At 34.9% G+C, this 22,935-nt stretch overlaps 1 protein-coding gene and 1 long non-coding RNA gene across 3 annotated transcripts in view; one reads left to right on the top strand and one right to left on the bottom strand.

Annotated features, from left to right (window-relative positions):
* The first annotated feature begins 330 nt into the window (after positions 1-330).
* LOC136041730 (uncharacterized) lies at positions 331-22,829 on the top strand. 2 transcript variants are annotated; one of them, XM_065726476.1, is made up of 3 exons: positions 331-534; positions 19,981-20,207; positions 22,596-22,829. In XM_065726476.1, exons 1-3 carry the CDS (start codon positions 346-348, stop codon positions 22,711-22,713), a joined length of 534 nt encoding a protein of 177 aa, XP_065582548.1. In that variant the 5' UTR covers positions 331-345; the 3' UTR covers positions 22,714-22,829. The 2 variants fall into 2 exon arrangements, with proteins under 2 accessions (XP_065582548.1, XP_065582549.1); XM_065726477.1 differs by lacking the exon at positions 331-534 and adding an exon at positions 9,953-10,118.
* Positions 14,595-22,935, bottom strand: part of LOC136041732 (uncharacterized) — a 36,533-nt gene continuing 28,192 nt past the window's right edge. Inside the window, exons 3-4 of the long non-coding RNA XR_010621095.1 lie at positions 16,971-17,118; positions 14,595-15,270 (exon numbers count right to left, since the gene is read on the bottom strand). This is a non-coding gene — a long non-coding RNA (uncharacterized LOC136041732). The remainder of the gene's footprint in view (positions 15,271-16,970; positions 17,119-22,935) is intronic.

The following is a 22,935-nucleotide window of genomic DNA, read 5'->3' on the forward strand; positions in this document are numbered from 1 at the left end:
TTTCAATTCTTTCCTACCATCCTCATGAGTCGTTTCCACAATGTACAGAGCAGCAAAACAAGACCTATCGAAACACATTTCAGGCCAGACGAATGGTGCTACGACCGTATTTTTTGGCTTTTTTTTAGCTTGCAATGGATGCTAAGAATTTAAAGCCTCAATTTAAGCACCAGAACCAGGCTGTCATTGATTTTGTAAGGCCATCTGTTTAGTTTTATTTTTGTTCTAAGCCACATGTTTAATATCAACCGGTGCAAAATTTTACAGTTTTTTTTACATAATAGTACTAATGTTCATGGTCTTTAACATTATTTAAAATATACAGTTGGATTTTAGTTCCCAAAAATGAAGTTCGAAAGAGAACTTTCTGTGTCTTTTATATTCTGCTGCACTGCTATTGACAGTATCTTTGGTTTTTCAAACTATTTGTTACACATTATTGCAGATATTGGACCCTTTCTAAATTTCCTGCTTCACTTACAATTTCGGAAAAAACTCCTATCAGAATTTGGTTTGGGGTTGTTAGGCTATACGGTAAGTGAGTTTCTTGCGTTTTGTCTCATCCCGTTACAATATTTTTGTTATTTTCCTACTGCGAATTTGGACGTCTCCCCTTGGATGTTTGGAAAGACATGTCTGGCAAGGATGTTTGGCTGAATCTATAATGTTCTGTTACCGACCTTTCTTTTTTCCCAGGGTTTTCACTGAGTTTTTTGTTTTTACTTGAAGTATTTCAATTTTCTAGATATTGGTCAAAATTTGCTGCAGTCAGTGATTGAACTTTGCTAGGTTAAGTGAATGCTTATTCGAATGAAAGGATCATCTTTTTTGACAATAAGACCCATATGGCATTTTGGCACCGTGAGGATTCAACCCTGTCAGTTACCGTTTTCCTCCACGTTATCACTGGTTATATAATCTTCAGCATTAATTGTTGCCCCCAAAAACGTATGTTATTCAATAGACTTTAAAACAAAACCAACTGACACCAACACAGCGGCACACACTCCTAGATTTTTCAAAATCTAGTGGGGGGAAAGGATTTTTCCCAGTGACGACATCAGAAAATGGTATTTTCCAATGAAAATGATAAACAACGCTATTTCTTCTGAAACCCAGGGGGACAAAATATCCTTATCTTACCCCCCCCCCATAATGCCCCTGGCATCTTAGCTCAATCTTTAGGGGCTAGTTGAATTCTTTTAGGAGGAGGACCTAAACAGTGGCACCATGAAGGAGGTGATGGGATATACACCCAGAAAACAAGAAAAGTTGTTAGAAATAAATCTAAAATACTTTCGTTTAAATCGTGATAAACCAAAAATTATGATTCTCACCCCTGAAAATACATCAAAGATACTTTCATTTGAATCCTGATAAACCAAAATCATAATCTTCTCCCCTGAGAAATTATGGAGGGGCTCTTGAGGTGGGACAAAGTAAAAATTTAGGAACATGTTTTCAATTTTTCTAAAGGAGCCCCTGGAGCGTTCTTGGATCATTTCCTCGTATGAGCATCGGACAAAAAATACTGAAGCAGGTTACAGACTCTGTAACCTTCCACTTCCTTGTCATAATAACCATTGAAGGTTATTTCTTTTATACTAGAAATTCCGTGGGGCTGCTACCTAGTTCCCACCTAAGTATTTTACTTTAGACTTTTTCTCGATTTTTATAGACGACTGCAATGACTTTCAAAAATCCTTTGACTGTTGCATCACAGCATAAATTATAATTAGTTGTTTTTATGCAGGAAATTCTATTCGCCAGCAAAACCAGTTTTTCATAAATGTTTCAATGTCAAGGCTAGCCAGTCAATTAACTTGGCATATGATACCTGAGGTTTTTTTTTCCTCTAATGACATCCTAGACCGATAGTCTAGATTTAAATGCAAATATTTGTTAATTACCTTGTTAATCATATTTAAAATCATAGTTAGGTGTAATCAGGACTGACCACTAAGAGAGAAGGGGGAGTGGATCAAACAAGCGCATTTCAAATCTGAATACATGAATTTGAGCATTTTACATGTATTATCAATCAATATCTTTATTGCCTACAAAAACACACAAGGGTTCAATATGGAGTAGATCAGAAGAAAAAACAACAAAAGAAAGAAGAAGAGATTCATCTATGCTACAAAGAATAGATTCAAATATTTCTACAAACACATCGCAGGATGGAGGCTGTTTGATTTATCAGGCTTAGAAAAATAGCGACCACGATGCTGCTCAGCCACGGTTGGTGGCTCGCAGATTAGTGGCTGAGAGGGCACAAGATTTGGGAGAAAGAACAAATAGTCTATTGTCGTAGAAAACTCCGAAGGCCTTCGGTGTTGAAACTCCGACAAATTCCTTTTTTTTGACAATACTCCGTGGGAAACATGAGAGATTTGAATTTTATTTAAACATTGCAGACACGTTTTTACGAAATATTGTAAAAATCAAGCTACCCGAGTCCAATGTAAGATATACTTAATAAATAAAATTTACCTTTATCTTCCTTTCATAATGATTGCTACCGACATTTAATGTCATAATCACATAACGACTAATTAGTCTAACTACTAACGCAGAGCGTTATAATTAGTTACACTCTGATTATTGGGTTACGATAAGAAAATGTAGTTGAATTGTAAATTTAGAGTTACAGCTTTACATTCCTATCTTCGGACAATTTTTATTTTTAGGATTTTTCTCCTTAACTTTTCGTTGTTTTATTTTATTTCCTTGATTTTCCTCTTTTTAAGTTTCAAATGTTTTAAAAGTCTTCATTTACTTTACACTAGTCTTGCTTGTTCGGCCGATATTCATATCTTCTTTCATAACTTTATTTACGGAAAGTCCTATTTAAATTTGCTTTTATTATTATTATTCATTATCACTGTTGTTATTATTATTTTGAGTTATTATTAATTAATGTGTGAAGCGTGGTAGTTTCTTGTAAAGAGACATGTTATGATACTGGACACTTCATTACGGTTCTTGACGAGGGGCTACACCCTTTCCACTACCTGGTATATACCCTAGAAAGCCACGTATGCCACACAATCCTGCGGCGGTGGCGTACTAGTGTCCGTGATTTCTGAAGGTGGGTGTCCTCTCGGTTATTGAGTAGCTTATCGGTGAAGTAACACCGGTGTCACCAGGGGATGATACCCCTTCCCTGGCAAACCAGTTGACGCATAAAATACATCAAAAGATCAATATAGGAAACACTCCCCTTTGAATATAAATAAAAACGAAACTCAATGTAGTTTTTGCTCCCCCTTCCCTCTTCCAGGAATTTCTTGACAGCGCTTTTGTAAGCTAAGAATTCTTAATCTTGACCACTGGCAGAAGTTTTCGAACTATACTCTACCGCTTCATATACTTCACTCAAAGCCCCCCCCCCCAAAAAAAAAAAATTATCCAATTCGTAAAAACGTATCAAAATGTATATAAACAAATTTTGATGTGGTTTTCTTTTGCAACCCCTCCCCCTTGAACAAAAATGCTGGATAGGCCCTGACTTCATTCAATGTGGTAAAAAAACACAGCCAAGGATTAGTAAAAAGGAAAGAAGAATGAAAAGCTTACGAGGCTCGATTAAAATCCTCAACAAAGATGTGTTTACTGAATATACGGGTAGATAACTAAACTTTAGTTGAATCATATTCTATTTCTTAAATTCCCGTAATCTCGGGTTCTGTAACCTTCAAAAGGGCCGCCTTGTAAATAGTTGACATAGTAATGCGTAACCTCGAAAACGAAAGTATTTTACATATTTATTGCAAAATTCAAACACGTCGCATTAAACTACTGCAAATTTTGCAATTCTAAACTGTAGCTTATAACAATAAAAAATAGTGCATACACACTTCAAAAAAAGGGAAAAAGAATATTAGGGTGGGACCACAGAAAAAAAATTATATGATACTTTGTACATTTTGTATTTGGGAGAGACGGAAATAAGATTATTTTTAGGTGACAGAATCTAAGACCACATGTATTACGGTAAAATTCTAGATGAGGGCGTTTTGTCTATCAAGGTAGTTGAAGAAGGAGAAGAAATTCTCAAGAATGAATCCAGAGCCTTTATTATCCCATGGAAAGTTATTTCAGAGGTACTTACCTCCACCAGTTCCCCTTTCAAAGGACAATTACCTTTGATGATGTTTTATCATTGTGTTATATAGTCAAACATAAAAAAACATGTGTACTGCTCCACGACACACAAAGGGAGCGTTTAAGCAATACCAGATTCGGGGGGGGGGGGCAAGTGATTTCCCCCCTTAAAGGGCATTGACCTTTGATGACCTTTTACAAGCATTGTGTCATAAAAATTTATAAAATCTTAAGAAACATGTGTACTTCTCAAACGAGACAGAAAGAAAGTGTTTTAAACAAGATTGGATTCCGGGGGGGGGGGGGACAAGTTATTTCCTTCTTCAAGGGGCAGTAACTTTTGATGACCTTTTACAATCATTACGTTATAAAAGTTAAACCTTAAGAAACATGTGTACTGTTCCACGACACACAAAGAAAGTGTTTTAAGGAAAATCAGATCCAGAGGGATGGGTAAGGAGGCAAGTGATTTCCCCCTTTGAAGGGCACTAACCTTTGATGACCTTTTGCAATCATTGTGCTATCAAAATTTATAAAACCCTAAGAAACATATGTACTGCTCCCACTACCTTGCAAATTTTATAATTCTCAACTGTAGCTTGTAACAATAGAAAATATCGCATGTACAGTGCAAAAAAAGGGAAAAAGAAGATTAGGGTGGGACCACAAACAAAAAGTATATGATATTGCATACGTTTTGTATGTAGAAGGGACGGAAATAAGATTATTTTTAGGCGACAGAATCCAAGACCACAAGTATTACGGTAAAATCCTAGATGAGGGCTTTTGTCTATCTTTGAAGGTAGTTGAAGAAAGAGAAGAAATTCTTAAGAATCAATCCAGAGACTCTATTATCCCCTGGATAGTTATTTCAGAGGTATTCACTTCCACCACTTCCCCCTTCATCGGGCACTGACCTTTGATGACCTTTTACAATCATTATGCTATAAAAGTTAAACATTAAGAAACATGCGTACTGTTCCACGACACACAAAAGAAGTGTTTTAAGGAATACCAAATTTGGAGGGGGGGGGAAGGAGTCAAGTGATTTCCCCTTCCAAAGGGCACTAGCCTTTGATGATCTTTTACAAACATTGTGTTATAAAAGATTATAAAATCTTAAGAAACATGTGTACTTTTCATACGAGACAGAAAGAAAGTGTTTTAGGCAAGACTGTATTTGGGGGGGGGGTGTAAGTTATTTCCCCCTTCAAAGGGTACTGACCTTTGATGACCTTTTACAATCATCGTGCTATAAAAATTTATAAAACCTTAAGAAACCTGTGTACTGCTCAAACGATACAGAAATCAACTGTTTTAAGTAAGACCGGATTAGGTAGGGGCGGGAAAGTTTAACTCCCTCTTCAATGATCTTTGATGACCTTTCACAATCATTGTGTTGCAAAAATTAAAGCTTAAGAAACATATGTTCTGCTCAAACGACACACACAGAAAGTGTTTTAAGCAAGACCAGACTTGGGGAGGGGGGTGGTAAGTTAGTTCCCATTCAAAAGACACTGACCTTTGGTGACCTTTTACAATCATTTTTTAAAATAAAATTATAAAACCTTAAGAAACATATATACTGCTTATACGGGACATGAAGGATGTGTTTTAAGCAAGACAGGATTCGGGAGGGCTGGGCAAGTTTAATTCCCCCTTCAATGGGGACTGACCTTTGATGATCTTTCACAATCATTGTGTTACAAGAATCAAACCTTAAGAAACATTTGTACTGCATATACAAGACACAAAGGAAGTGTTTCAAGGAAGATCGGATTTGGTATAGCGAGGTGAGTTTGACCTTCCCCCCTAGATATTTGTATGACTTGGAAAAACGTATAAAAAATCCATATTAAAAAAACGACGTGTTTTTCAAAGTTTTTTAGTACTGCTTTCCTCCTTCCTCGAACAAAAATCTTGAATATGCCTTTGGTTTTAAGCATCCTACCTTTACTTAGTCCTGGTTTAGAAGGCGTTAAAGGTTTGAAAATACATTGCCTAAACTTAGGTAAATAGCTTTGGTATGGCTTAAAATTATACCGAAATAATAGGAAGTCACCTAACTAAACTTTACTAGTATTGCTAACCAATTTTAGGCGGAACTCTACTCCAACACCTCTTATATGTCCAGCTTTTGGCATACATAAAAAAGGTTCCATTGGGCCGGGGGCGGGGGCGGAGTCTATCTAATATCCATCTAAACGATGGAGAAATATTAAAAGGGTCGATTCAAATAAAAAGGGATAACTTAAAGCTTTTTGTCCCCGAAGCCTTAGAAAGTATTGTCACTGCCTTCAAGATTGAAAATCACTCAAGTTGCAATTTGCGTTCGCGGTAAATTATATTATCAATGTTTTTGGAACTCCCATGTTTCTTTTCAGCATGGTGTGTAGACCATATCTTTACCCTGTGTCTTCTCCTTTACCAGTTTCATTCCCACATTGGATACCTTCGCAGTTTTTCTTGACTTCATCGCTGCATTTGATTCGATATCGCCACCTTTATTATGGAAAATAATGCTTGAAGACGGTGTTCCTACGAGTATAGTCGACTTGCCAAGAGCATACTATGAGAATACCTGATTAACGTAAGAATATATGGTGAGCTAACAGAACTGATTGAAATAGCGTATGGCGTCCGTCAAGGATGTCTGGCATCACCAACTCTTTTCAACTATATTATTGATTGGGTTATGAAAAACGCATTGAAAGAAGATGATGGTGTCGGCTTTTCAGCACAAGAAAAAATTGCAGACATCGAATATGCAGACGATGGTACTCTACTCGCGGACTCCGCACAGAAAGCTTGGGGGATTCCGAAAGCATAGTCAAAAATGGAACAAGGCCTGGCTTCTTCGACCACTCACAGAAGACAGAACCCAATGGAAGCATTTGATCCTGCAGCTTCTTGGTGCTGAGTTGGGCTGAATAGTCTGTGTCTCGTCTTAAGTAAGTCAGTAAGTAGTCTTATTAGTTCGTAAAACTTGGAGTTAAGTGAGTTTGTATGTTATTTTAAATGGCTGGCTTTTGTGGTGAAAACATACTATTTTACTAAAATTTTAAACTACAATGCATCTAATCTCACTTGTAAAAAAATACATATTGATTAAATATGGCCGACATGTAGTTGATTCTAATCGTTTATTTCCACTGATTCCATACAGTTAGACTTTGCGCGATAACCAGATCAACACCATTGATGATTTGTTCTACAAAAATATCAAGAAGATTGGCAAATGTTAGATAAGATGATATTTATTTTCAAAAGACTATCACAAGCTCCATAGAGCCGAATTTGCTTTACATGTCAGTAAAAGCTAAGAAAAAAAATTCAAATCAGTACATTAAGTCAGACACTTAAAATTAAAAAGAAATTTTTAATTTTGAAAATTAAACATGTTGATTGCAAATGTTGTCTGCACATTGATAGATAACGAAGAGCCCTTAGAGAACAAATGAGTGAATTTTGAGATTGAACAACGGTAGATGACTATATTTGACTTGACTGCAATATGCAGTCAAGTCAATCGTAGCTCGCATTGTAGTTTTGACATGGTTCGAACGTCGAATGTATGCCTGCTTGTTAGGAAGGTAGTTGTCAGAGGCAAAATTTTCTGAGGAACTGATAAGAACTCTTTTTTAAATACCCTAAGATTACCTTTGTTCAAACTTCTAGAATTCTTCAGCTAAAATCTCGAGACTACAAGCTGACTATACTTAGTGACAGTAGTTACAAAAAGTCATAGCTGACTTGAGTTCAACAATTGGCTCAATAGTATACTTGGTGAATTTGTTCAATGCATGGCTGGTAGTTCCGTTTGGAGTTATGTGACCTTGGATTAGTTTGCTTGTTTTATCATGTTAGTTTTTGTCAACCCCCTTAGATAAGTTTTTCCTTCTTGGGGTAGCTGTTGAACTTATATTGTAGCGCTGTTTGGAATACTTAAATAGATAAATCTTTCTTAAAACTTGCGAAAGAAAGAAAATATTACGCCTCAGTTTTTGTAATTTTATATAGAGCTAAATATGTTGCAATGAAAAACCATGTAGAATTAATAATTATCTTTAAAAAGAAAAACAAAACATTTGCCAGATTGTGTCAATTTACGAAGTAGGAAAAGTTGGTCGCCACATGTTGGACGATGGTATGACTTTTCCCTCATGTTTCAGCCATAAAATATGACAGGTATCAGATATGCAATATGCTTTTTGCTCTAGTAATCATAATTACTTAATTGCTTGTAATTATTACTGGAAAATTTCTCAGTTGTAATACGATCAAGACAAGTTGTATATGTTTGCAAACCATGCTTTCACAGAAGAAAAAGATTTGGCTCAGATATAGTGACAGTTCTGATGATTCACTCCATGTTGAAAGCAACGAAGAAGAAGAATTGTCAATAAGCGTTTTGATTTTGTCTTAGTTTAGCTTCGATCCAAGAAGCAGGGGAAGAAATCAACATACTTGACATGGAAAACTCAATGGAGGGCGAAAATTTGTCTGGACTGAAGAAGAGAAAAGCTGCGCAGTTCTTAAGCATAGATCGCCAGTTGTGTCAGGAGCAACCGACAAAGGTACCAATCAATTCTTTTTCCAGGAAGATTTGAGTGAATTTGTCCATAGTTCCACCGACAGAGTCTTTCATTAATGTCTTTTAAGATATATCTAACCTCATATCGCCGTAGTTTTATGATGTTTTTGAATATTGCCTACTTTTATACCTTTACATCCAAAAGTTCAATAAAAATAGCAATAAAATACGCACCTACTGTTGAGATAACCTTATGTCTCAGTTTACCCTATCATTATGTCCCTGTTATGGATAGTATCTTAATAGCTGGGACAAAATGACTGACTATCGACTTTTGCCAGTTAAAAAAAATGTTACAGTGCTAAAAGCCAGTTTCTAGCTCTTTTTATATGGAGAAACTAGAATATTTTGGCTATCGGTTGGTCTGAAGCGCTTAGACAGCTTCATCAGGACTCGAGCAATACCCCAAAGAAGATTTTTGTCCCAATTATGGCCGATCTCACCTACACGTATTTCTCAAAGGTTTCATTTTCGTAAGATAAAGACTGAAAAAGGTCATCAGAGGTCAATTCCTTTTGGAGAGCAAAGAGATAAGTATTTCAAATATCTTCCCTACGCAGGAGATAACTCAAGCTCTGATCTAATTCCTTAGGGTTTCAATCAAATACCTCAAATACTTTCCAAGATTGACAAAAACTCCTCATCTACAATTTTACCAAGATCAACTTTACTCTGTTGTTGAATACAGGCCGATAAAAAAAATACTCCTTCAAAATCTACTTTTTTAGCAATCGTGCTTCTATATTTTTTCATATTCCTAATAAATATTTTGGTACTTACGTATTATACGAGAAGCACTCGAGAAATTACCCGGTTTTCATCCCAGTTAGTTTGCAATGTGTAGTGCTAGAATATAGGTTTGTTTAGGTTACGTATGTAATATATGCTATGCTTTACTCCCTCCCCCCCCCCTAATGTGCAAATACATAACCCAAATTTGTTTCTAAACTATTATATTTTTATCTTACTTAGGTATATTTCATTAGCATTAACCAAACTTCATTTCTCGAATGTTTCTCGTATAATACTTAAGGACCAATATTTAATTTTCTAGAAAGAAAAAATATTATTCACAGATATTTGACTAATGTTACGATTATCATAAGCATAAGAATTAGTCAACCCTTAACGCAAAAGCATGATTTTGTTTTTTCGGTAGATATCCTCTAAATAACAATACAAGCGGAGGTTCATCAACCTTTTCGAAGATCGTAACTTCATTGACCCGGAGTAACAATCACATAAGTAGACGTGCTGCTTGCGGCACAAACATGTTCAAAGGCCAGTACTTTCCCTCTCATTGAATTTTTAAGTGAAGGTCTCGGATGACCAAATGTTATTTATCTCTTGAGTGAGTTCTTTTGGAACGGACATATATGCTTGGATTGATAAAATGAGGCGAAATATATTATTTCTAGTGAGTAGCAACTGTTTTAGCATTTTTGGTAAATGTTTAGTTTCATCACAAGCTGTCTAAACTGGAAACTATGCAGCGAAGCAGCATAGTTTCCATACTATAGTACTTAGAAATGCTAATTCTAGGAGCGCATCCATTTCTGGTTGACCCTACTCCTCCATGGGGCAAACTAAAAATGCGTAAAGTGGGCTTGCTTACAGGTAACATTACCTATAGAGCGAAGCTTATTAGTCTATGAGCCCCGCGGGCAGCAGGGGGGGGGGGAAGTGTATTCTATATGTATTTAATAAACCTCGTTTGAGTTTTTTTGGTTCGTTTGATGTTCTTCTAGTTGATTTACTTTTGGCTATCTCGGAAAGGGGTTAGGCTAGGAAATGAAACAGGTTATATACAGTTAAATTAAACAGGTTAGGTTAGGAAAATAACAGGAATTGCATTTTCAGAACTAAAGGTAGAGAAAAAGCAACTGGTAACTGAAAATTAAGGTAAAATTTTGTTTTTTGGCAAATTTAAGGTCCCACTAGAGGGAGAAGGAGTTGAGTCGGGTACTTTAAAATACCTTTCCTGGACATACTTTAGCCTTTACTTATCCCTGAAAGTTTCATTTTGAAAACAACGGAAAAAAACAAAACTCTAAAAAACGGATATTTGATACCAATAGCTACATCAAAAGAATCGTATTTTAATGCTGATTTAAGTTTCATCAAGTTTAGTTCTACCCATCAAAAGTTATGAGCCTGTGAAAATTTGCCTTATTTTAGAAAATAAGGGGAAACACCCCCTAAAAATCATATAATCTTAACAAAAATTACACCGTGAGATTCAGCGATTCACAGAGCCCTACTGTAGAAGTTTCAAGCTCCTATCTACAAAAATGTGGAATTTTGTATTTTTGCCAGAAGGCAGATCACGGACGCGTGTTTATTTATTTGTTTGTTTTTGTTTTTTTTTCTCAGGGGTGATCGTATCGAACCAGTGGTCCTAGAATGTTGCGAGAGGGCTCATTCTAACGGAAATGTAAAGTTCTAGTGCCCTTTTGAAGTGACCAAAAAAATTGGAGGGAACCTAGGCCCCCTCCCACGCTAAAATTTTCCCAAAGTCACCTTACAAAATTCTGAGATGGCCATTTTATTCAACATGGTCGAAAAACTTTATAACTATGTCTTTGGGGACCACTTACTCCCCACAGTCCCCGTGGGAGGGGCTACAAGTTACAAACTTTGACCAGTGCTCACATGTAGTAATTGTACGTTATTGGTTATAACAATGTACATTGTTTAAGGTTATTGGGAAGTGTACAGACGTTTTAAGGGGGATTTTTGGCTGGGGGGAGGGGTTGAGAAGAGGGGGATTTGTTGGGGGGGAATTTCCTTGGAGGAATATGTCATGGGAGAAGAAAATTCCCATGTGCGGAACACAGGATTTTCTATCATTATTAAAAAAAAAAAAAATGAAAAAATAAACATGAAATTTTTTTCAACTGAAAGTAAGGAGCAGCATTAAAACTTAAAATGAACAGAAATTATTACGCATATGAGGAGTTCACCTCCTCCTAATACCTCGGTCTTTACGCTAAATTATTTTTATTAATTCCAACTATTTATTCTACGACCTTTGTGATTCATGGGTCATTCTTAAGGAATTGGAACAAAATTTAAGCTCTCGTGTAAAGAGCGAGGTACTGACGAGGGGGTGAACCCCCTCATATACGTAATAAAAACATGCGAATACAGAAGTTAGTTACGTAAGCTAACTCGTAAGTTACGTATATCTTTTACTAAAAAAAAGGTTCGTAAAAAATTAAAAGTTTTAGCTGCCTTTTTAAGTAATCAAAACATTGGAGTGCAACTAGGCCTCCTCCCCGCTCCTTTTTTTTCTCAAAATCATTCAGTCAAAACTATGAGAAAGCCATTTAGCCAAAAAAATAAATATACAAATTTCGTTTTATTATTAATCTGCGAAGAGCCAAAATCAAACCATGCATTAATTCAAAAACATTCAGAAATTAAATAAAAAAAAACAAGTTTTTTTTAACTGAAAGTAGGCTAAGGAGCGACATTTAAACTTAAAACGAACAGAAATTACTTCGTATATAACAGGGGCTGCTCCCTCATCAACGCCCCGCTCTTTACGCTGAAGTTTTTTAGTGTTTTAAAAAGTAGAGTTGAGAGAAAGAGTCACACTTTAGCGTAAAGAGCGGGGCGCTGAAGAGCGAACAGTGCCTTTTATATACGAAGTAATTTCTGTTCGTTTTAAGTTTTAATGTTGCTTCTTACTTTCAGTTGGATAAAAATGGAAGAAAACGTGACAATCTGATTAATGGAAACATAATAGGAATTCGTTCTATTTAAGAATTTCCTTGTTTTAGTGTTTTCTTTTAGTTTTTACACACGGTCTTCCAGGGTTATATCTTGGACCATTGGGGGACTGGGTGCATTGTCAGGAAATCCGAAAAATACATATAGAAAGCGAATAAAATAGGAAAAATAACTACCGTATACTACTATTATTTTGTTAAGATGCTTCTCTCTATGGATCCATCTAACTAGAATGTTACCCCTTAAATGATTTCAGCTTAGAATATTACAGAAAAAACAAGCATAAGCCTATACATATTTTAACTTCGAAAAAAAAAATGTATTTTCCCTTGATTTTGGCTGACTCTACTTTTCTTTGACGATAGGCTTTGAAGACGCAGTTCTATTTATTTCAGTAGGCCTACAATTTATAGTCATAATCTAGGCCTACTACGAATTTTTTCAATTTTAAACACATTTACCAAATACCTTAAACCTATAAGTTTATATCAGGAATTTGGGACTCATTTGTGCTGTAGGTAATTTCTGTAAGTTTCACTTTCAGGATCGGAGCCTTTGGAAGGTGAAAATATTTCAGAAGAAGTTCCCGGGCCCTAATTTGGATTCTGGGCACACTCCTCAAAGTTTCCCCCCTACCTCAGCTAGGTTTAGTCACCAAATAGCAAAAATCCACTCATTTAAAATTCCACTGTTTTCTGGAAGTTTCTGGTAAACTTTTAGTGACTTACCGCTTCTAAAAGCAATATGTCAAATAAATAAAAGTAGTACCATGAAATTCCCTATTTTATGCTCTTTTCAAATATCATGGGCCCTTTCCGACATTGCAAAAACACCAGAGGGTCCCATTCAAAGCTGTAAAAATATTTTTCCATTCTTTTTCGGGTTATGTCATGTTTCGTTCTTAAAATGAACGGTCACAAGAGCAACGGTCACAGATGAGATTTAGTTCCTATTTCGCTTTTTCCACAGAAATGTTTTGGAACAAATATCCCAGTTAACGAACATAATTACATAGAAAATGATATTATAGACTATTTTCAAAGCATACCTTAAAAGTGAAAAAATTTATATCCCGTACATCGACGTATTACGTCATTAGATGCTAGTCATTAGATCCTCGTTGCCAGTCGCCTGTTTCGTCAATATCTTTGTCTTTATAACCGTAATGTATCAGAAATGTGTGCATCAGTACATGTATGCATTACTGGCTTTATATAACAACCCTGCTTTTTATAACAACCCTGCTTTTTATAACAACCCTGCTTTTTATAACAACCCTGCTTTTTATAACAACCCTGCTTTATATAACAACCCTGCTTTTTATAACAACCCTGCTTTTAGTGCAAAACAACATAATAATTCCACTAAAGCACTAATAGTGCTTGTCCCCCCCCCCAGGGGCAATATCAATACTGTGTACATGACTCATATGCTTACTTGTACAGTGGGGGAATGGCTGGTGATCCACTAAGGAAGATATGTATCTGCGGAGCCCCCTTTTCCCTGTGACATTGGAAAATCATGACATAAGAATTTAATTTTTGAATTTCAATAACCTCTACTAATTCATGTGGAAGAACTTAAAACCTTGACATAAAAAATGTTTGGTTTCGTCATCAAAATGAGTGATCAGAATTAATCATGTACATACTCATTATACCACATTCAATCATTATCAAATATTGGATTGTGTCTGAAGTCAATGATCCCAATTTCTTTTAGGACAGTTTTGCAGCCAGTTAGTGAACTCAAAACGATTAGAAAGGATTAAAAAGGGTTGTAAAATTTCGATTAAAAACGAAATATAGATAAATAAGATATTTGTTACTAGCGTGTTAGAAAGTATTATTCCTGAGATTGAGTTTTACCCCAAACGCAGCCCTCTTTGGTCATTGAACGAATTTTAAAAAGAAAAATGTAGCGGAAAGAACAAGTTTTAGGAAAGTCAATATTTGTGGAGATCGAAGTTGATGTTCCTACGAAATGACGAGCTGTGACTGCTATCAAGGCGTGATGGTATGAATAGGCGTGATAATAATAGTATCGTAAATGCACTAAAAACTGGAATATCGTCCTTAACATGAAAGTGACTTAGTTTTATATAGCTATGAAAACAAGCAGGAGTGGGAAATATAAAGAGGTCTATGTCCCAAAGTGAACTTTTCTATTCTATCCATTTTTTGTTTGCCCTTTGCTTGGGATCTTCGATTTGAACTTACAATGGAAGACGGCATTTAAGCGCACCTTCAACTAAGCATTTTCAGGAACAAAGTTTAGTTTTTTTTGTTTTGTTTTTTTGTTGCAATTCTTCAAAGAATTGTGCTCATTAATAAGTCTGGCTTTCTTTCTGGTCATCAGTGAAAGTGGGGCTTTAACATATTTGGTCATTTACCCTCTCTCCTTAAATCTCCGAAAGATAATTTCTTGGCCCAGCCATATTCTTGGACATAATCGGAAGGAGATGTTGATATCCAACAATGAAAAAAAAATTAAAGAAATAAAGGTTGAGAATGGTTTTTCTTAAGGCCAGCAAAAATACTGGACGTAATAAAACGAATATTTCTGGAGGACAACTGCTTCCTTTTTTCTGCGCTATAAGGGAAAGTTTGAAGAAACATGTTTACCTTTTCAAAAATAAAATTTGAATAAAATGAAGGAGGTGTTTAAGCTCACCTTCAGCTTTGTATAACGCATCTTCCTCTTGAAGGTTGCTGTTAATTCCAGTTATAAATTACACTTCGTGGTAAGTTCTATTTCAACCATACGACAATTTCTATCCCATTGAAAGGGAAGTGTATCCTTGTACTGCAAATATTCTCTCTTGTTTTTAAGAGCTGGAAGACAAAAGAATCAAAAAATGAAATTTAAATAAAAAAAAAAATTCTATTGGTTGCAGAGCTTTTTTTTAATGGAGATTCAAAACTATAACTGGACCAGTAACAATTCACTGACACTTTCTGTTTCCCCTCAAAACGAACCATAATAGCTACTGACAATCATTAAGTACAGTTATGGATCAGATGCAAATGAAATAAAAAGTTAAACGACCTATCGTTTCCTGCTCCCAGAACTAATCTTTAATATATCTACTTAAAACATTCAACCATATAGACCAAATGAGGCTTTCAATGGCAGCCTAGTGTTTTGATTGCCAGAAACCTGAAAGTACAAAAATAAATTCAGAATTACTTTGAATGTATTTTCTTCCTCATAAACTGCAAGCATTTACGATTCAAGGTGATAAATTTAGTGTTTACTGGATCCTGGAGACCTACTGGCAACATGAAACCAGGTATAAAAAGAAACTAGGATTCAGGGTTTAAGAGTAGAGCCTACAGGAACAGCCAAAACAAAATATTACGGTTTCAAGTTTGAAGTAAGTTTTGACGGACAGAAAATGCTCCTAATTTGTAATTAGTCTAAGACACAATTAGAGAACCCACCCATGTCAATTTTGCAAAAAGATTTCAAAGCCCTTGGCTGCTTAATTAAGGAGAACTTCTGTTGACCATTCTAAGGTAATAGTTTCTTTTCCAAAATCGTGGTGTGCCGGACGGGCACCAGTGTTGCCTCCTCCAGGGGAGTTTCAATATGATTGCTGCTATTTTGAGGCAACAAAAATAGCTCGTTGCAGCTATATACGTATCAGTTTGTCTCATAGCACTCAAGGGGTGGAAGGACGTAAAGTAATTATAGCCAAAATCAGCTAAATGCTGTGATGTTGGCCTTTGACGACTTTGTGCTGTTATCAGTTGTTATTATTAACCGCACATGTTTCGAGACGTATCTTAGATATATATTTACATCTGCTTGTAAGGGCTGTTACAAAAACTTCCTACAGCTTGAAGTTCTTGGAATAAGCCCCCTAGGCAGTTAGTAATGGCGCTGGAATGTCACCATCACCAAAGGATGTTTTGGGTATTGAAATCTTCATTAGGGATTTAGTACTGCCAGATCTTCCGCATTATACCCACACGTATGCACAGATATGACCGAGGTTCTTATCCCACTTACCCTTGCAGAACCGATTGAATTACCCTCAATTCAAGCAAGAAAACCATATACATTAAATATCAAACATGTGGAGATAACGCTTAGGTAAGGAATCAGTACAATTTATTAATAAACACACAATATGAAAAAGAGATTAAAACACACCCATCAAAAAGTCTTTGTAGAATAACTTTTTGTCTTATATATAAGTGTTTGGGGCCCATAACACAGTTTATTGGAGTTGCATTTGTTTTTATCGTCAGTTGCTGTAGCATTCCATCACTGCTTCCAAAAATTATTGTTTACAATAGGTATTTTAAATCTGTTTTCTCAGTTTTCCATTGTCTGAAGAAAAGTGCTCCGTTTCCTTTTGGAGGAGTCATTTATCTTAGGAGAAAAACCAATAAATTTATGTATTTGCGTAAGCATTGCATTGAAAAAGATTTAAAACAATTCACTGATTAAATTCCAACACTACTTAAAATGTCGGCAATAAATCTATACAGGAGCAAATAAAATGAAAGAGGAAAACATATGTTACCTTTCCCCTTTCTCTTTCTGTTAGATCCAACAGCATTACTAGTCCATATGACTTTGACAAGGTTTGTATCAGACTAATAAAATTGTTGAAGAAGGAAAAGTCTCGAAGGAAAAGGAAAACCTTTTCAGGCAAACCAAACATCAAGTCCCTGAGAATAAAAATATGATTTCTATATACTCTTGGCAAGAAATGGACATCAAGACCTGAAATAGAAAATATATTTCCCAGTACTCCTTCTCTTTTTAAGACATTTTCCTCTGTGTCTTGCGGCAAAACCTATTTGCCCTTTGTTGCCAATGCATTGTTCGGCTATGAGTAGCAAATTTCATTCCTTTTTGAGTGTCCTTAGTTTCATTTACTTAATTTCTTAGTTTCTTTTAGTTACTTTTTTTGGTTTACTTAATTTGTTTCTTAAAACAATGGTTTAGGTCTGTATTCTCGACTAAACGAATTTTGGTCATTTCGGTTTATGATAAAATAGTTTTTATGATTGCACCTTATCCATATTCGTTGCTACCAAGCCTCGCAATATTTTTAATGCTAAGTCGATCGCTCATAGTTTTCAAATTTATAATATTTATAAATTGACATTGATCAGTGTTACCAGAGTGGGTGCATTTCCGCCATTTGGGCACTTTTGAAGTTTTTACGCGTTAAATTCTTCGAATCGCCAGGTACTTCAAAACGAATTTTGACGAAATATCGCACTTTCAACACATCCTACGTACCGTTTATTACCAGACATCTGGTACTGATGATTACGTAATTTTGACTGCGAATATAAATGAGAGAAAAATTTAGGAATAAACTTAGATACTTTCTGTATTTAAGAGAAACCTGGCTTAACTTCCTTTAAGTACGGAAAAAAACTTTCTAGAAAAATTCTTAGATCTATAGAAAAAAAATAGACGGACACCCGCACGATTTGATTTTGTTAGTTTTGACGAATGCAATTTAGTTTGATAAACTGCTTTTGTTCATTACGAAAGGAATATGTAGCCTGAACATTAAAAATATACAAGCAAATATCATTATGTATTACCTTGGTTTTAAACTGGCGGGACGATAGGCAAAAAAACACTAAATAGTAGCATATACTCTCTTATGAGGGGAAAACCTGTTGACTCAGACTGTATAGATAAACAAATGCTTCAGGTACTTGATGTAAAGCATGACATGGTTGCTTTCAGAACTGAGAGTTACGGATAAAGGCAATTATATGGTAAGATTTAGAAAAGCGGACTTAATGCTGGGAAAGTAAAAAAAAAATTTCATTCTTCTAGTTTTGTCTTCTTTTTTGTCAAAAATTCTAGTAGAGTAATATTTGAAATGGATAGGAAGAAAAGGGCTGTTTCCAGGACTTATCAAAAATCCTTAAAATAGAATGAGAGTGAGAAGAAGAAATTAGGCAGAAATTTTAAGTGTCTTTTCTGAAAGTAACCTCAATAAACCCCTCCAGAAAAATAAAAAAAAAGGTGGTAAAGGAATATGCTTTTCTTGTTAAAAAAAAAGATACAAGTAAACATAATTCCGGAATTTTACCAATTAATCAAGGATGCCCAGTTTAAAGGCAATGAATTATATATTTCTGTTTTATGATAGTATCACATAACACCTTTGTATTAATGTAGCCGAGTTGGTGCCCCAATTGACATCATTGAAAATGACAATTTTTGACCAAGACAATTAGGCACAATTAGGGAAATGTTTTGATTTGTTGCAATTTTTGACCAAGAATCAAGTTTTAGTTGTAAGCTTGTAATAGGTAATGCTCCGAGTTTTACATATTTAAAGAAAAAAAGATTTTTTTGTAGTTTGGATCAAAAAGGCAAGCTAAAAGCATGTATGTACACATTTCAAACCTCTTGGGTGAACAAGAAGAATGTTTTGGGAGAGTTTGTCGTCTGGTAAAAAGGCGTTTAGTAAGTTTCTTAAAGTTCATTGATTTGAACTCTGGTGGAAAGAACAATAATTTGGTAGTCATCTAAGAATAGTTAGGTTAGAGAACAAATCACCAAAATACAAATAAAATGAAGCAATAAACTAGATTTTCAGCTGTCAGATTTTTTAGCTCGGCTTTCCTAGGAAACGAAAAATTCCCCTACCATTAGAACCGAAGAATTGAGAATCTAGGAGAGTTTTTGAACCGAAGAATGTTTTAGGAGTTTATCGTCTGGTAAAAAGGCTTTTAATTACTTTCCTAAAGTTCACGGATTTGTCAGTCACCTAAAGATAATTAGGCTAGAGAACAAACCACCAAAATACAAATAAAATAAAGCAATAAACTAAATTTCAGCAGTCACATTTTTTAGTTTGGCTTTCCTACGAAATTAAAATTCCCTTCCAGTAGAACTGAAAAATTTGAGAATCTGGGAGAGTTTTTGAACCGAAAAATGTTTTGGGAGAGTTTGTCGTCTGGTAAAAGGTCATTTAGTTAGTTTCTTCAAGTTCATGGATTTGTCAGTCATCTAAAGATAATTAGGCTGGAGAACAAATCAACAAATGCAAATAAACTAAAGCAATCAACTAGATTTTTAACAGCCAGGTTAGGTTTTCCCGGGAAATAAAAAAATTCCCCTTCCTATAAAACCGAAGAATTTCGAGAACCAGTGCAGAAAAAAATACCACTACCGTAAGAGAAATAAAACTAGAAACTTGGAATAAATCGCTATTTGAAGCAACCCAGAGTCCTTGAATGAATTTCAGTGGATCCCAGTATCCTATCTTCGTGCAAGTTTAAACTTGCACACTTTTGAACTTTAATGATTGGAAATTTAGCTGCTCCAGTGCGGCCATTTAGACTAATTTTGTTTTAAGATAAAACAGGTGTAGAAAAGAGCTACTGTCTTGCTATACTTTTTTACATGATGATAACATTAGATAGCAGCTCACTTTTGTTATTCCCGGGATTTCAAATTAGGTTTTATTCCTCTGCTTGCCATAATTTCGTGGTTTTCGACTGTCATTTATGTTATAATGCCACATTCAAACTTACATTTATTTGTTACAGGTAGCGCTACTGGTTTCTCTGATATGTATTTCTTCTGGTGCGATTGCTGAACCAAGAAGCTCTGAAGACATCCAAGAGTATCAGCAGAATTTATACAATCAGTTAATAAAAGAGGGCCCTGCTTCTTTTATCAGAAGAAGCTTAGAAATAGATCCTAATCAATTTGCGCCAAGAACCTCGGAAAAAGATCCTGAAAAACTGGCGAAGAAATATAGATACTATCAAAGGTAATGCTCTTGTCCCTATTAAACATATATAGCAAGTTAATTCATTCTTTTTCTTATTAGAAATTTTTAGGTTATATATAGCTTAAAAAAATAAAAAGTATAAATATATTTCATGCACAAGCTCTAATTCAGATAAGAAACTAAATGAAATAACGAAAACGGAACACTGTGGTTTTACATCTAGAAACATCTATTGATGGAAAAGAATAGACTAATAAACTACTAAATAGCCGAAAACAAGAAAAAACTAAAAACAAGAAAACAAAGATAACTAAGAAGCAGCTAAACAGCCGAAAATAACAAAACAGCCGAAAAAAACAACAACTGAAAGACTTGTAGTTGTTTGTTGACAGCATTGAAGACGCCCACAAGCGTCTTATGGGTAAATAATTCTAACAAAACTAAATATTCTTTTTACATAACAAAGCCAGGCATAACCTAGGTTAATGCTCTTATAGATGTCTGAATTAAGAACAAGCCTAAAACATTGAAATAAAGCTTAAGTTGAAAAAAAATAATGAATTTCTTCGTTTGCAATTTGGGGGGAAGTATGCTGATCTCTCGGATGAACAGTCACATTTTCAAACTCTAACCGATCATATTTACCTTTACTATTTAAGTTCAAACTTGTGTGCATTGACTTTTTAAAGTTACATTTTACTTTTAATATTATTACAATAGATAATAGCCTACATTTTTGCATTGACATTTTGCAATTGGGATTTATTCTCCATTCTTCAATTCCGGTATTTATTTTTAATTCAATTTCTTTTAGGTTACAGCCTTGTTAAAGTTCAGCAAAAATTATTTTAGTTTTATTTTTTGGTTAAACTCTATAACGTGATAGGGACGATGAAATTAATAATACGGAACAGCCAAATCGAATATTTCTGGCCTTTTTTCCTTTAGCGAGCAGTCTGTTGGTGTTTTGGGCTGCTGGAATCTATCTTATAAAATATGATGTTCTGCCAAGATGCATTCAGCTATGATGTCATGATACTGAAATTAGGCCTATTTTGATGCAAGTTTCTTTTTGGCATCCCGATCTATGTCCAAGAAAATACTTTGAAAAGGACGATTAACAACATCAGAGCCAAAAGAGAAAATTAATAGTCATATTAAAGCATGCTAGCATGCCAGGTAATCTTTTAGTTTATGTTTCTTGTCCTCAAATCTGAAACTGGATTCTTCAGATTCTTTAAACTGTATTCTTCTACTAAATTCCGTTGAAACTGTAGTCTTCAGATTTGTGTCATGTTACTAGTCATTTTGGAAACGGATGATACAAAATAGAAAAATATAAGACAAAGGCTATTCTTTGCCTATGAATTTTATCTTTTTTATTTTTGTTTGATATTGTAAGGAATGGTAAAGACAGGAAATCCGAATATCTTTTTTACTTCATTTCTTTTATCCAAACCGTTCTTGTAATTCATCTATGGTCTCAGTGCATATTGAGTATTTTACTATGTAGAGGTATGTAAAGCACTTGTTGCAGTAAACAACTATAGTTATTAGTAACAGACAAAGCCCAGAGCCGTCCAAAGGGGGAGGGGTATCCAAAGCAGTTGTCCAGGGACCTTTGGCGGGCGGCACATTGATGAAATTTTTCATTTTGGTTCGGCTTTTTTGCGTATATTTGAGTCGGAGGGCGTTGTAACTTATCTGGGCACCACCAACCCTAGGAACGGCTCTGACAAAGCCTTTCAACTTTATAATCATACAAACACTTGAAAATAAAAGGTAAAGATAAAGAATATGCCATTGGATTTTACAGTCTCTACCCGCGGTGCTGATCTCCGTTTCTTAGCCCTTCATTCAGGAAGTGCAAGTAAGGATATCTATACAAGGCCCTATACTTGGTATGGTTCATGTATAGTCAGTAGTTTTTAAGTTGAGGCTACACAACTTCAAAGCATAAGCTGATTAGTGGGAAAAAAAATGCTAGCAACAAAATTCAAAGAGAAAAATATTAGAAAAAGGAGAAAAACAATAATTATGAAAAATACACATGTTCAAATAGTCCTTAATTTTAAGTCTGATTTACCCAGTAAAGGCGCATTGTAAACCACACCCACAGAACGCTTGGTGTGGCTCATATATACTAAAACGCTTAAAGAGAACCGTCAGCATTCCACTTACACAAATTCCCAGACGCTTTCCACTAAATCTTATCAAATATGGACTTAAAAATGTGTGATCTAAGCCTTTAAACTTCAAAATCTAATTTTGTAACCTTTATTTAGCATAGGTTAAACTCAGCAAAAAATGTACGTGAATTTAGATTAATAATATAAGGGGTTTTAAACATTTTAGCGATCAGCAGACAGCTACTCAGATTGCTGATTTGCAAAAGTAAAAATTCACTAAATTATATCTATTTTGCAGGCCCTTGTACAGATATCCCTACTATGACAACACAGGAAGAGGATACAATCTTTATGGGTATGGAGGACCAGAATTGTTCAGCTATAGCATATTTCAACCTATAGAGGGATACTACTAATAAAGAAAACAAAATATTTATTTTTATATTATAAAGTTTATTTTTATATATGAATTTTATTTGATTAATTGTTATAAGTGTATCTTATAATGATTATAAATTCTATTTTAATTTAATGATGGTCTTTTTTTTATTTTAAGAATCTAGGAGATATTGAGAGGGGCGGTTAAATTATCTAGCCTGCTTAGAACACATAGATACTCCCAATTTAACATATGCCTT

This window comes from Artemia franciscana, unplaced genomic scaffold, assembly GCF_032884065.1.
Source record: "Artemia franciscana unplaced genomic scaffold, ASM3288406v1 PGA_scaffold_34, whole genome shotgun sequence".
In the NCBI taxonomy this organism is placed as follows: domain Eukaryota; kingdom Metazoa; phylum Arthropoda; class Branchiopoda; order Anostraca; family Artemiidae; genus Artemia; species Artemia franciscana.

Excerpts from the sequence above, each read along its gene's own strand:
- LOC136041730 (XM_065726476.1), top strand. The coding sequence starts at position 346 with ATGAAGTTCGAAAGAGAACTTTCTGTGTCTTTTATATTCTGCTGCACT. Across the intron at positions 535-19,980 it reads TGGGGTTGTTAGGCTATACG|GTAGCGCTACTGGTTTCTCT; the intron begins GTAAGTGAGTTT and ends TATTTGTTACAG. Across the intron at positions 20,208-22,595 it reads AAATATAGATACTATCAAAG|GCCCTTGTACAGATATCCCT; the intron begins GTAATGCTCTTG and ends TCTATTTTGCAG.